This window comes from Pan paniscus, chromosome 6, assembly GCF_029289425.2.
Source record: "Pan paniscus chromosome 6, NHGRI_mPanPan1-v2.0_pri, whole genome shotgun sequence".
Classification (NCBI taxonomy): Eukaryota; Metazoa; Chordata; class Mammalia; order Primates; family Hominidae; genus Pan; species Pan paniscus.
The window spans coordinates 120,361,653-120,373,826 of NC_073255.2; the positions used below are offsets into that span (position 1 = coordinate 120,361,653).

General features: G+C 50.5%; 1 protein-coding gene across 1 annotated transcript; it reads right to left on the bottom strand.

Moving 5' to 3' along the window:
- Nucleotides 1-75: 75 nt before the first annotated feature.
- Nucleotides 76-11,488, bottom strand: LOC117977776 (speedy protein E2-like). The gene is made up of 7 exons (XM_055114748.2): nt 7,719-11,488; nt 6,557-6,775; nt 5,020-5,250; nt 3,932-3,990; nt 2,621-2,706; nt 258-576; nt 76-135 (listed from the first exon to the last, which is right to left on the bottom strand). The coding sequence occupies exons 1-7, from the start codon at nt 7,876-7,878 to the stop codon at nt 76-78; spliced, it is 1,134 nt and encodes a 377-aa protein (XP_054970723.1). The 5' UTR covers nt 7,879-11,488.
- Between the last annotated feature and the right edge of the window lie 686 nt (nt 11,489-12,174).

Here is a 12,174-nt window from a genome sequence, read left to right on the forward strand (position 1 = left end):
CTGCCTTTACCCCGGAGGATGCAGATGTACCTTCTCTCAGGCCGATGACCTCAGGCCTCCACGGTCCCTGGAGCTCTAGGAAAGGCGAGCGCGATCTCGCGCCCACACCCAGTGCTCTGGGTCATAAGCCTGGATCTGGAAAAACAAACGCCCTTTGAGAAGACGGGGACTCGCCAGGATACCCCTCTCTCCCCTCATCCAGCCTCCAGCCCACCCAATTCCTCCCCACCTCCTCCACCTCCCCAGGCCGCACTCACCTCCTCCAACTCCTCCAGGGAAACCCAAGCCCTGCTGCTCATGGAACAGAAGAAGTGGAACCGACGTTTCTGGAACAGGACTATCTGAGAGTGGTTCTTCCTGGCCCTCGGGTTCATGCAACGGCGTAACTGGAACCGACGCTTACGGAGCAAGGGTATGCGAGAGCGGTTCTTCCTGGCCCTCGGGTTCATGGAACGGCCTAACTGGAACCAACGCTTACGGAGCAAGGGTATGTGAGAGCGGTTCTTCCCATACAGGAAGTGGAAGATGTTTTGTTTGGAGTCCTCGTCATCCTCCTCCATGTCATTGGCCAGGTAGCTGAGGACAGAAATCAGGTTGCTGCTCAGGGGCACCACCAGGAGAGGCCTCCGGCTGAGGTCAGCTTCCCAGAGAGGAAGGTAAGGGACCGTCCCTAGCTCAGGACTGGCACCCACCCTGCAGAGAGCCATGCCTTCCTCAGGAGGGCTCTGCTGGACAGAAACCTGATCAAGGGTGTCTCCCACTCCTTCAGGATGGAGACAAAAACCCAACTGGTGGCCGAGAGTGGTGGCTTACGCCTGGAATCCCAGCACATTGGGAGGCCAAAGCAGGAGGATCACTTGAGGCCAGGAGTTTGAGACAGGCCTGGGCACCATAGCAAGACCCTCATCTCTATTAAAAATATAAGAAATATGCCAGACGTGGTGGCTCATGCCTGTAATCCCAGCACTTTAGAAGGCTGAAGCAGGTGGATCGCTTGAGACCAGGAGTTGGAGACCAGCCTGGTCAACACGGAGAAACCCCATCTCTACTAAAAATACAAAAGTCAGCCTGGTGCGGTGGCACACCCGTTAGGCTTAGCTACTCAGGAGGCTGAAGCATAAGAATTGTGTGAACCCAGGAGGCGGAGGTTGCAGTGAGTTGAGATTGGGCCACTCCATTCCAGCCTGAGAGGCAGAGCAAGACTCTGTCTCAATAAACAAACAAACCAACAAACAAACTGTCCAGGTGTGGTGGCACAGCCCTGTAGTCGGAGCTAATAAAGAAGCTGAGGTGGGAGGATCGCTTGAGCCCAGGATATGGAGGCTGCGGTGAGCTATGATCTCACCACTGCACTCCAGCTTGGGGGACAGGGCAAGTCTGTCTCAAAAAAATAAAAGAAATTGAATACATTGATATTTTGCCAGGACCCTGCCTTCTACAGGCATCTAGTCTAATGGGACTGGGAGTAATCAAGGCAGATGACCTAATCCCAGTGTCCAGGATGTAACTAGAGAGCTACGGGCATGCAGAAGTTGGAAGATGAGGGAAGGCATCACAGAGGCTGTGGGGTGAACTGACTTCAAGGAATGGGTCCTTCCCTTCACAGCCACATGTGTGCGGGACACCCAGACAGAAAACACAAACACAAAGTCGAGTGGAGGGCATTTGGAAGGAGCAGTGAAGCCGAGCCAGGAAATACCAAGATGGTGAGCCAGTGTGCTTGTAGAGATTGTAGAGAGGGTAGAATTGACACTGTGGACCCTGGCCTCGATAGAGAAAGGCATCAGCTAAGGAAGTTGTTCAGGTGGGCAGTGAGGTTGTCGTGCTTTGGAAAGATATTCAGGCTGCACTAGGAAGCCCCCTGGCTTGGGGAGAGACTCCAGGAGACCCCAGCGGGGAGCATTTGACAGTGGATTCGAGTGATGCGAGGGGGACCTGAACTGTGGCCTCTGTCATGGGAACCCAGAGGAGGTCGATGGCATTTGTGGTTGATGTGGGAAGGAGAGAGAGAGAAGAACCAGAAACGTCTGCTTGCTGGAGGAAGCGGCATGTCCGCTCCTCCACTCCTTTTCTTTTCCCCTTACGAGCGGTTTATGGTTCCTTTTGTTTTATTCTTTTATTTGTACACTGGCATTGGAGTTTGTTTTTTTGGCTTTTTTTTTTTTTTTTTGAGAAAAAGTCTCACTCTGTCACCCAGGCTGGAGTGCGGTGGCTCGACCTTAGCTTACTGCAACCTCCACCTCCTGGGTTCAAAGGGTTCTCTTGCCTCAGCCTCCCGAGTAGCTGGGATTACGAATGCACACCACCACACCCAGCTAATTTTTCTATTTTTAGTAGAGACGGGGTTTGGCCATGTTGGCCAGGCTGGTCTCGAACTGCTGACCTCAGGTGATCTGCCTGCCTCGGCCTCCCAAAGTGCTGGGATTACAGGCGTATGCCACTGTGCCCAGCCTGAGTTTCTGTTTAGAAACAACAGTCTATGATAGTATAATCCTCTCTTTTTTGTACACAGAGTAAAGAGGACAAACAGGTGAAAGAATAAATGAAAGGCTGGAATCCCACTTCCCCCGCTGTCCCAGGGCATTGGATATTGATGGATAGGAGGCAGCAAACCACTCACAGAGCCAGGAAGAAATGAATGCGTTGGTATAGCCAGGAGGGGAAGTCAGCCCGGCTGAAATACGCTATGACCATAGCCAGGAGATACTGATGGAGAGAAAGGAACACAGAGAGGGAGAGGTCACATCTTGGAAGAGGAAGATTGTGGAGAGGGGGAATGAGGGTCTGGGGAGGGGCTGCCCATCAGAGAAGGGACCTCAGTGTTGGGGTGACTGTACTCATTTGGAAATTGTGGGATGGAGGGGTATTCGAAGGTCAGATGCAAATCCGAGAAGCCAGAGGAAGGGTTTTGGGTGATGCTCCCAGGATGGTGGGCTCCGATGGGATCTTTGGAGGGGGTGTGTCTAGGTCGGCTGGTGTCAGGAGGGTCTTTTGTGTGCCAGGCAGAGAACTGTCCCGAAGAGCTGAGAGTAGAGGGGCCAGGAGCTTCAGGGCTGCGGCCAGACTGTGGCCCAGAGCTCAGATCCCAAAGGACCCATAGGAGAGGCAGGGGCCACTCATTCACTCTGCAAGAGACCAGCAGAATCCTGAGGGAGATGCTGACAAATCATAAAAAGACCAAGAATAGCCGGGAGTGGCGGCTCAAGCCTGTGATCCCAGTACTTTTTGAGAGGTGGAGACAGGAGGATCATGTGAGCCCAACAGTTCGAGAACAACCTGGGCAACATAGTGAGACCCTGTTTCTACAAACATTTCAAAAATTAGTTGAGCATGGTGGCATGTGCCTAGTCCCAGCTCCTCAGGAGGCTGAGGAAAGAAGATTGCTTGAGCCCAGGAATTAGAGGCTGCAATGAGCTATGATCATGCCACTGCACTCCATCCTGGGGAGCAGAGCTAGACTCTGTCTCACAAAAAAAAAATTTGTGGGTGCCAAGACTCAAGACCATGGGAGCTGGTTGGGCACAGTGGCTGACGTCTATAATCTCAGCACTTTGGGAGGCCAAGGCGGGTGGATCGCCTGAGGTCAGGTGTTCAGGACCAACCTGGCCAACATGGCAAAACCCCGTTTCTACTAAAAACACAAAAATTAGCCAGGCGTGGTGGTTCATGTCTGTAATCCCAGCTGCTTGGAGGCTGAGGCAGGAGAATCGCTTGAACCTGGGAGGCATCGGCTGCAGTGAGTCAAGATCGAGACACTGCCCTCCAGCCTGGGCAACAGAGCAAGACTCTGTCTCTCACACACACACACACACAAAAAGACTGTAGGAGCATCTGGTGGGAGGTGGTGGAGGGAGAACTGTGGGTTTGGAAGCTGCGCCCTCCCCCCAGCCATGCGTTGGAACAGGAACAGTTACATGGAGAACAACCTTACCTTGTCCGACACCCTCAGATCTTTGTCCCAGGCCAGGAATCTTTTAATGACAGGATCCTCTGTGATTAGAGAGCAGATGTCAGTGTGAGAAGCAGGACAGGGTTTCCGTGGGAGCAGCAGGGCAGCGAGGAGAAGTGTGCCTCCCGGGGGGAAGTCTCAGGATTGTGGCCACGGGTGAGGTGGATGGGAGAGGGGAGAATGACTTTCACTGGGCAAGGGAGAGAGGCTCCTGCTCTGAGACTCCCCTGAGAAGAGGCCGAAGGAGGCCCTGGGTGTGAGAATCTACAGGATGTAGAGCTGGGAATCAGCCAGGACCCCCTCCAGCAGACACGGAGGGACCACTGCAGAGTCATAAAGGAATTCCCATCATTTCCTCATGAGACAGTCACATCAGGGTGTGACCATGGCCTTGGTATCCCCCACTATGGATGGAGACACTTAGGTTTAGAAAAGTCAGGAAGAGACATTAAGTTTCAGAGGGCACGGCTGAAACCACTTTCTTTATTGATTTTGTTTTTCTTTGTTTGATTTTTATTTTTATTTATTTATTAATTTATTTTGAGACAGAGTCTTGCTCTGTGGGCCAGGCTGGAATGCAGTGGCCCGATCTTGGCTCACTGCAACCTCTGCCTCCCGGGTTTAAGCGATTCTCCTGTCTCAGCCTCCCGAGTAGCTGGGATTACATGCATGAGCTACTGTGCCCAGCCTTGGTTTTTCTTTTGAGACAGGGTTTTGCTCTGTCACCCAGGCTGGAGTGCAGTGGTGTAGTCATAGCTCACTGCAGCCTCAAAGTCCTGAGTTCAAGCAATCCTCTTGCCTCAGCCTCCCAACGTGCTGGGATCTCAGGCGGGAGCCACTGCGCCTGGCCTGAAACCAAGCTTTCTTGTCCCAAGCGCTGACCTTTATCAAGTTGACCTAATCCTTTATCATCTCCTAAGTGTCCCTCATGAGTGATCACTTCACATTCCTCCCACATGGAGAGCTCACCCACTGGGGCATATTTTTCCCATTGGAAAAATGTGGTTATTGGAAGTTTCCTGTTTTTGGAAAGAACAGGATTGGAGGTGCTCTCTGGGGTGTCCTCCTACCAAGCAGCCTGTTGAAGGCCTCGTGGTGCTCAGGGAGCACGAGCAACACTCGCCATCGCTTCAGCTTCATCTTGAGGCCACACAGCATCTCCGCCACCCAGATCTCCTCAGGCTCAGGGGCGAGCACCTTCCGTGGCTCCTCCTCCAACGACTCCTCAGATTCGTCCCACCACTCCATCTTCCTTTTCCAGCAAAAGGACCTATGCAGGGGGCTGGGATCTACCCCAGGGGCTGAGTAAAGAAACCAGGCCACGGTGTAATGCTTCTGCAGTTGATCACACTAGAGCCCGACCCAAAACCCCAAACCACTCTCCATCCTCCCCAGCCTCGCAGACTGCTGGCTTCTCCAAGCCATCTTTCCTTCTGTTTGTCTCCTCTGCTGAGCTCCACGTGCCGCTCCTTCTCCTCCCCATTCTCCCGTTTCTCTGTCCTCAGAACACTTCCTCATATCCTTCCCTGGTCCCTGGCTCTCTGAGTCCCTTTTTTTTTGTTGTTGTTGTTGTTGTTGTTGTTGAGAAACAGTCTTGCTTTATGGCCTAGGCTGGAGTGTAGTGGTGCGATCTTGGCTCACTGCAACCTCCGCCTCCTGGGTTCCAGTGATTCTCCTGCCTAAGCCTCCCAAGTAGCTGGGATTACAGGTGCCCACCAGAACGCCCAGCTCATTTTTGTGCTTCTAGAAGAGACAGGGTTTCACCATGTTGGCCAGGCTGGTCTCCAACTCCTGGCCTCAAGTGATCTGCCTGCCTGGCCTCCCAAAGTGCTGGGATTACAGGTGTGAGCCACTGCACCCTGCCTCAGTACCTCCATTCTTCCCACACACCCTCCTCACGTGCTCCTTCCTGACTTCTGGGCCCTTCCTTCCTTCTTTTTTTTTTTTTTTTGAGACAGCGTCTCACTCTCTCACCCAGAATGGAATGCAGTGGTGCTATCTTGGCTCAAAGCAACCTCTTCCACCTGGGTTCAAGCGATTATCCTGTCTCAGCCTCCCGAGTAGCTGGGATAACAGGCATGCCTGGCTAATTTTTGTATTGTTAGTATAAATGAGGTTTCGCTATATTGGTCTGGTTGGTCTCGAACAACTGACCTCAAGTGATCCACCCATCTCAGCCTCCCAAAGTAATGGGATTACAGGCATGAGCTACCACACCCGGCCTTCGTTTTTCTTTTGACACAGGGTTTTGCTCTGTCACCCAGGCTGGAGTGCAGTGGTGCAGTCATAGCTCACTGCAGCCTCAAAGTCCTGAGTTCGAGCAATCCTCTTGCCTCAGCCTCCCAAACGTGCTAGGATCTCAGGCATGAGCCACTGCACCTGGCCCGAAACCAAGCTTTCTCATCCCAAGCGCCAAACTTTATCAAGTCTAGCCTAGCCCTCTATCGTCTACTAAGTGTCCCTCATGAGTGATCACTTCTGAGTCCTCCTGCATGGAGAGCTCACCCACTGGGGGCGTATCTTTCCCATTGGAAAAGTGTGGTTATTGGAAGTTTCCTCTTTTTAGAAAGAAGAGGATTGGAGGTGCTCTCTGGGGTGTCCTCCTACCAAGCTGACTGTTGAAGTCCTTGTGGTGCTCAGGGAGGATGGGTGACACTCGCTGTTGCTTCAGCTTCATCGTGAGCCCCCACAGCATCTCCACTACCCAGGTCTCCTCAGGCTCAGGGGCGAGCTCCTTCTCCGGCTCCTCCGCAGATTCATCTGACCACTCCCTCTTCCTTTTCCAGCCAAGAGACCTACATGGGGGGCTGGGATCTACCCCAGGGGCTGAGTAAAGAAACCAAGCCACCGTGTAATGCTTCTGCAACTGATCACCTTAGACCCCGACCCAAAACCCCAAACCACTCTCCATCCTCCCCAGACTCGCAGACTGCTGGCTTCTCTAAGCCATCTTTCTGATTTTCTCCTCTGCTCAACCCCATGTGCCGCTCCTTCCCCTCCCCATTCTTCTCTCTCTCTCTGTCCTCCGAACACTGCTTCATGTCATTCCCTGGTCCCTGGCTCTCTGGGTCCCTCCTTTTTTGTTTTGTTTTGTTTTGACACAGAATCTTGCTTTGTCACCCAGGCTGGAGTGTAGTGGTGCAATCTCAGCTCACTGCAACATCCATCTCCTGGATTCCATTTATTCTTCTGCCTCAGCCTCTCAGGTAGCTGGGATTACAGGTGCCTGCCATAATGCCCAGCTCAATTTTGTACTTTTAGTAGAGACAGGGTTTCACCATGTTGGCCAGGCTGGTCTCAAACTCCTGGCCTCAAGTGATCCGCCTGCCTTGGCCTCCCAAAGTTCTGGGGTTACAGGTGTGAGCCACCGCACCCAGCCTGAATTTCTCCATTCTTCCCACACACCCTCCTCAGGTTCTCCTTCCTGACCGCTGATCCTTCTTTTCTTTTTTTTCTTTTTGGAGTGCAGTAGCGTGATCTCAGCTCACTGCAACCTCTTCCTCCCAGTCTCAAGTGATTCTCCTGTCTCAGCCTCCTGAGTAGCTGGGATTACAGGTGTGCACCACTACCACTTGGCTAATTTTTATACTTTTAGTAGAGATGGGGTTTCACCATACTGGCCAGGCTGGCCTTGAACTCCTGACCTCAGGTGATCCGCCCGCCTCGGCCTCCCAAAGTGCTGGGGTTACAGGCGTGAGCCACCGTACCTGGCCCCCTTCCTTCGTCTTAGTCAATCCTATCCCACCTCTTCTTCCACCAGTCCCCTCACCTGATGGTCCCAACACTTCATCATCCACCACCTCCTGGAGGGGGTACCCCGAGGTGCTCCGCTGGGGACTCTGCTCATTCTGGGGGTGCGGTTGACGGCTGGTCATGATCTTTCCCGTAATCTGTCCCCTCTTACAGAACCTAGTCTCCGTTCTGTCCATGGCCTTCTTCTGGACACTGCTAGGATCCAGAAGAGTATGTTATCAATTCTCAAGCCTAGGAGAAGTCAGGAGTGGAGAACAGCTCTGAGAAGATACTGTTGTCCAACTGATCTCCAGGCACCACGGAGTCCGGTCCCTCCAATCAGGAAGGTCGGAATCTCTGATGTCATGGCTCATGCCAACCTGGCAACCAGTTTGAAAAAAAACACATATAACTGCCAGGCTGATCTCTTGTCCTGGAGATCCTGGGTGAATGGTATCTCCTGCCACTGTCCCAACCTCAGACCATTGTCCAAAAGCATCTTCAGGGACTCCACATCCCTCTGTTCCCTGTCCCAGCAGAGGCTGTGTCCTCTCCACTCAAAGCCTGAAGCATGTTGGGGTCTCTTCGTCTCTGTACATGCCCATTTCAGAGTCCAGTCTGGTGGGAGAGGGAACAGAGTGGGAAAGAAAACTAGGGTAAGCAGAAACGATGAAACCTTATAAGAGTGAGATTATCATGTACAAGAGTGAGATTATCATGTACAAGAGATCCCAGGAATACTGACTTGATGAAAAAATCACATGAGAGCACTCAGTTTGGCAGAGCTTTTCTGCCGAATGTTTACTCACATTCACTGTCCGAGATTCTATACTGGGGGTACACACGTCCTCTGCCCTAGGGCAATTTTGAGTCCAAGAGACATTTTGAGGCCTAAAAATCATAGGAAACTGCCCCTGAGCTCACACATATTTCCAATGGTGTCCCCAATTTCAGGGAATCCATGGATTACCTAAGCCAGCCCCTCCAGTTCGGCTAAGAAACTCTAGTCTACATATCAAGTTTTGTATCATATGTCTTGCTCTGAACTCAGAAATTTCCCTTCCATTTATGGATTCTATGAATAAAATATCACATGTACAAAAAGACTAAGTCGAAAAATTTCAGCTGTGCACAGTGGCTCATGCTTGTAATTGCAGCACTTTGGGTGGCCAAGGGAGGAAGATTGCCTGAGGCCAGCAGTTCAAGACCAGTATAGGCAACATAGCAAGAGCCCATCTCTAAAAAAACAAAACCAAACCAAATTAGCCAGGTGTGGTGGCTGGCACCTGTGTTCCAACTACTTGGGAGACTCATGTGACAGGAAGATCACTTGAGCCCAGGGGTTAGAAGCTGCAGTGAGCTATGATCTTGCCACTGCACTCCAGTCTGGGCAACACAGCAAGATATTGTGTCAAAAAAAATTTTTTTGATAAAAAATAAAAGAGTTACATGACATTCAGAGACCATCCAAAAAACCTGTGGGTTCCCAGCTGGGCTCAGTGGCTCATGCCTGTAATCCCAGCACTTTGGGAGGCCAAAGTGGGTGGATCACTTGAGGTCAGGAGTTTGAGTCCAGCCTGGACAACATGGTGAAACCCCATCTCTACTAAAAATACAAAAAATTAGCCAGGCATGGTGGTGGATGCCTGTAATCGCAGCTACTCAGGAGAGGGCGCTGGAGAATCACTTGAACTCATGGTGCGCAGGTTGCAGGGAGCCAAGATCGCACCATTGTGCTCCAGCCTGGGCAACAAGAGCAAAACTCCATCTCAACTCACCTGCGAGGGAGTTCCCACACATTTTCCTAATGGGCTGCTGCTTTCCTAGGAGTCTCTCGCTCATAGAAAAGGCACAAACTGAAAGAGGAAGCAGATCCCATTGCTGTGGAAGTCCCATTGTTAGGAAGCTCTGCTTTTCTGGAGTTCAAATTCGCATTCATGACGCTTTAAACCGTCAGAGCTGGGTGGGTCCTCCTACAACAAAATAGTTTGCTCTCTCTTTCCTAGTTAACAGGCTTTCAAATATTAGAAGATCAATGTTCTGACCCCATTAAAATTTCTCTTTTGTGGAATGAAAAGCTCTGATTTAACCCATCTTCAAGCCTGGTTTGCATATTCCTCTCTCTTCCGGCCACCTTGTCTAGACACACTACACTGAGGCCGTGCCCATCATAAATGATGTTGATACGTTGTCAAAAAATTGGCAAACCAGGCACGGTGGCTCATGCCTGTAATCCTACCACTTTAAGAAGCAGAGGCAGACAGATCACCAGAGGTCAGAAGTTCGAGACCAGCCTGTCCAACATGTTTAAATCCATCTCTACTAAAAATACAGAAAAAATGAGCTGGGCGTGGGGGTGCACATCTGTAATCCCAGCTACTTGGGAGGCTGAGGCAGGAGAATCGCTTGAACCTGGAAGTCAGAGGTTGCAGTGAGCCGAGATTGCATCACTGCACTCCAGCCTGGGTGACAGAGCGAGACACCATCGCAAAAAAAAAAAAAAAAAAAAAAAAAAAAAAAAAATGGCTAAACAGCCCAGGTTTGGTCTGATATGTTCAGAAAAAAGCAAAACAGTCACCTCTCACCTTTTCTTTTCCCGCAGTGATGCAGTTGAATACAACAATGGCTGTAGGTATCCTGCAGAAATATCATTCAAGTGAAAGAGAAGGGCTTTCCTAGCCAGACACAGTGGTCACTCCTGCAATCCCAACACTTTGGTTGGCTAAGGTGGGAGGATTTCTTGCGGCCAGGGGTTCAAGGCTGCAGTGAGCTGTAATCCACCACTGCATTCCAGGCTGGGCATCAGAGTGAGGCCTCTCTCTAAAAAAAAAAACCCTTCACTCCCCAAAAAAAGGGATTTGCAAATACCAGCCTTTCAGCATGAGGATCACATGGAGGAACATTAAGATACAGATGCTGGGACCCAGCCCTATTGATTGTAATTCAAAAACTGAGGTGGGGCCTGATTTAGCTCCATCATTGGAATCCATTCCAATTTGAAACTGTCTGGGTTGGACAGTTCAAGAGAGATCCTAAAGAAAGCAAAATCACTATGGACTGAAATGAGCAGACAAGGTTTTCTGAGCATGGTGAAATATGATCTGGGCCTTGCTTGGGAGGGCTGTGGCCAGGCCTTGAGTCCTTGGCTCAGTGGGACCTTCTGAAACAGCCTCCAAGCTGCGCCCCTGCTTCCTTTGCTTTTGGATGACCCCCTCCAGCAGCTTTGGTGCTGATGGGAATAAGTCGACCTGCAGCGGAAGTTCAGCCCAAGTCTCAGCCCAGCAGCCTCCCCAAACCTGGCCAGGGTCTGGTCATGCTGCCGTCTCTGCGGTTCTCTGTGGAGTTGTGGTTTCTGTACCTTGAAGAGAACTTCCCCTTCTGGGACCCAGAAACCCAGTGAACCCTCAGGAAAAAAGGGAATGAAATTACTGAAGACAACGCTGTGGCAGGGAGAGGGAAAAGAGGCTCTTTGTTTTTGTTTTTTATTTTTTATTTTTTTATTTTTTGAGACAGAGCTTCACTCTTATTGCCCAGACTGGATTGTAATGGCTCAATCTCGGCTCACTGCAACCTCTGCCTCCCATGTTCAAGCACTTCTTGTGCCTCAGCCTCCAGAGTAGCTGGGACAATAGGCACACACCACCACACCCAGCTAATTTTTGTATTTGTAGTAGAGATGGGGTTTCATCATGTTGCCCAGGCTGGTCTCAAACTCCTGGCCTCAAGTAATCCACCTGCCTTGGCCTCCCAAAGTGCTGGGACTACAGATGTGGGCCACTGTGCCCAGCCCTCACTGTATGGATTTTCTAAAAAAAAAAAAAAAAAAGATTACATTTGTCTTACTTGCCAAAAGGGAAATTAACCTTATCTCCTCTCCTTTTTAAAGAGTATTTCCTTGATAAACCTTGTAATATAAATAACTTCTTTTGTGCCTTTGATATGTACCTAAATCTTTTAAAAAGGTAAATGAACTTCTTGCCAACCTTACAACCCAGGAATTTTTTTTTTTTTTTTTTTTTTTGAGACAGAATCTTGCTGTCACCCAGGCTGGAGTGCAGGGGTATAATCTCGGCTCACTGCAACCTCCACTTCCTGGGTTCAAGCAATTCTCCCATCTCAACCTCCTGAGTAGCTGAGACTACAGGCATCTGCCACCACGCCTGGCTAATTTTTGTATTTTTAGTAGAGACAGGGTTTCACCTTGTTGGTCTGGCTGGTCTTGAACTCCTGACCTCAGGTGATCCACCAGCCTCGGCCTCCCAATGTGCTGGGATTATGGGCGTGAGCCACCGTGCCTGGTCACAATCCAGGAATTTTTTTCTTAAGAGCCTAAGAGTCTTGTCTTTGAAATGTAAACCTGGAGGAAAATAGTGTCCCTATCTTCCTGTTGCCTAGGGAGTTTAGCCTAGGCACCTTGAGCTGTTACTACCTGCTTGTCAAGGAGATGTGAGAAGTTTTATTTTTTCATTGGATACAGGTAATTAACTAGCATG

What these genes read in the sequence shown, in the direction of transcription:
- LOC117977776 (XM_055114748.2), bottom strand. Translation starts at nt 7,878, where the DNA reads ATGGACAGAACGGAGACTAGGTTCTGTAAGAGGGGACAGATTACGGGA. An exon ending in TGAAGTGTTGGGACCATCAG is followed by an intron (nt 6,776 to 7,718) that starts GTGAGGGGACTG and finishes TTCTTTACTCAG; the next exon opens with CCCCTGGGGTAGATCCCAGC. An exon ending in CCCTGGAGGAGTTGGAGGAG is followed by an intron (nt 136 to 257) that starts GTGAGTGCGGCC and finishes TTGTTTTTCCAG; the next exon opens with ATCCAGGCTTATGACCCAGA.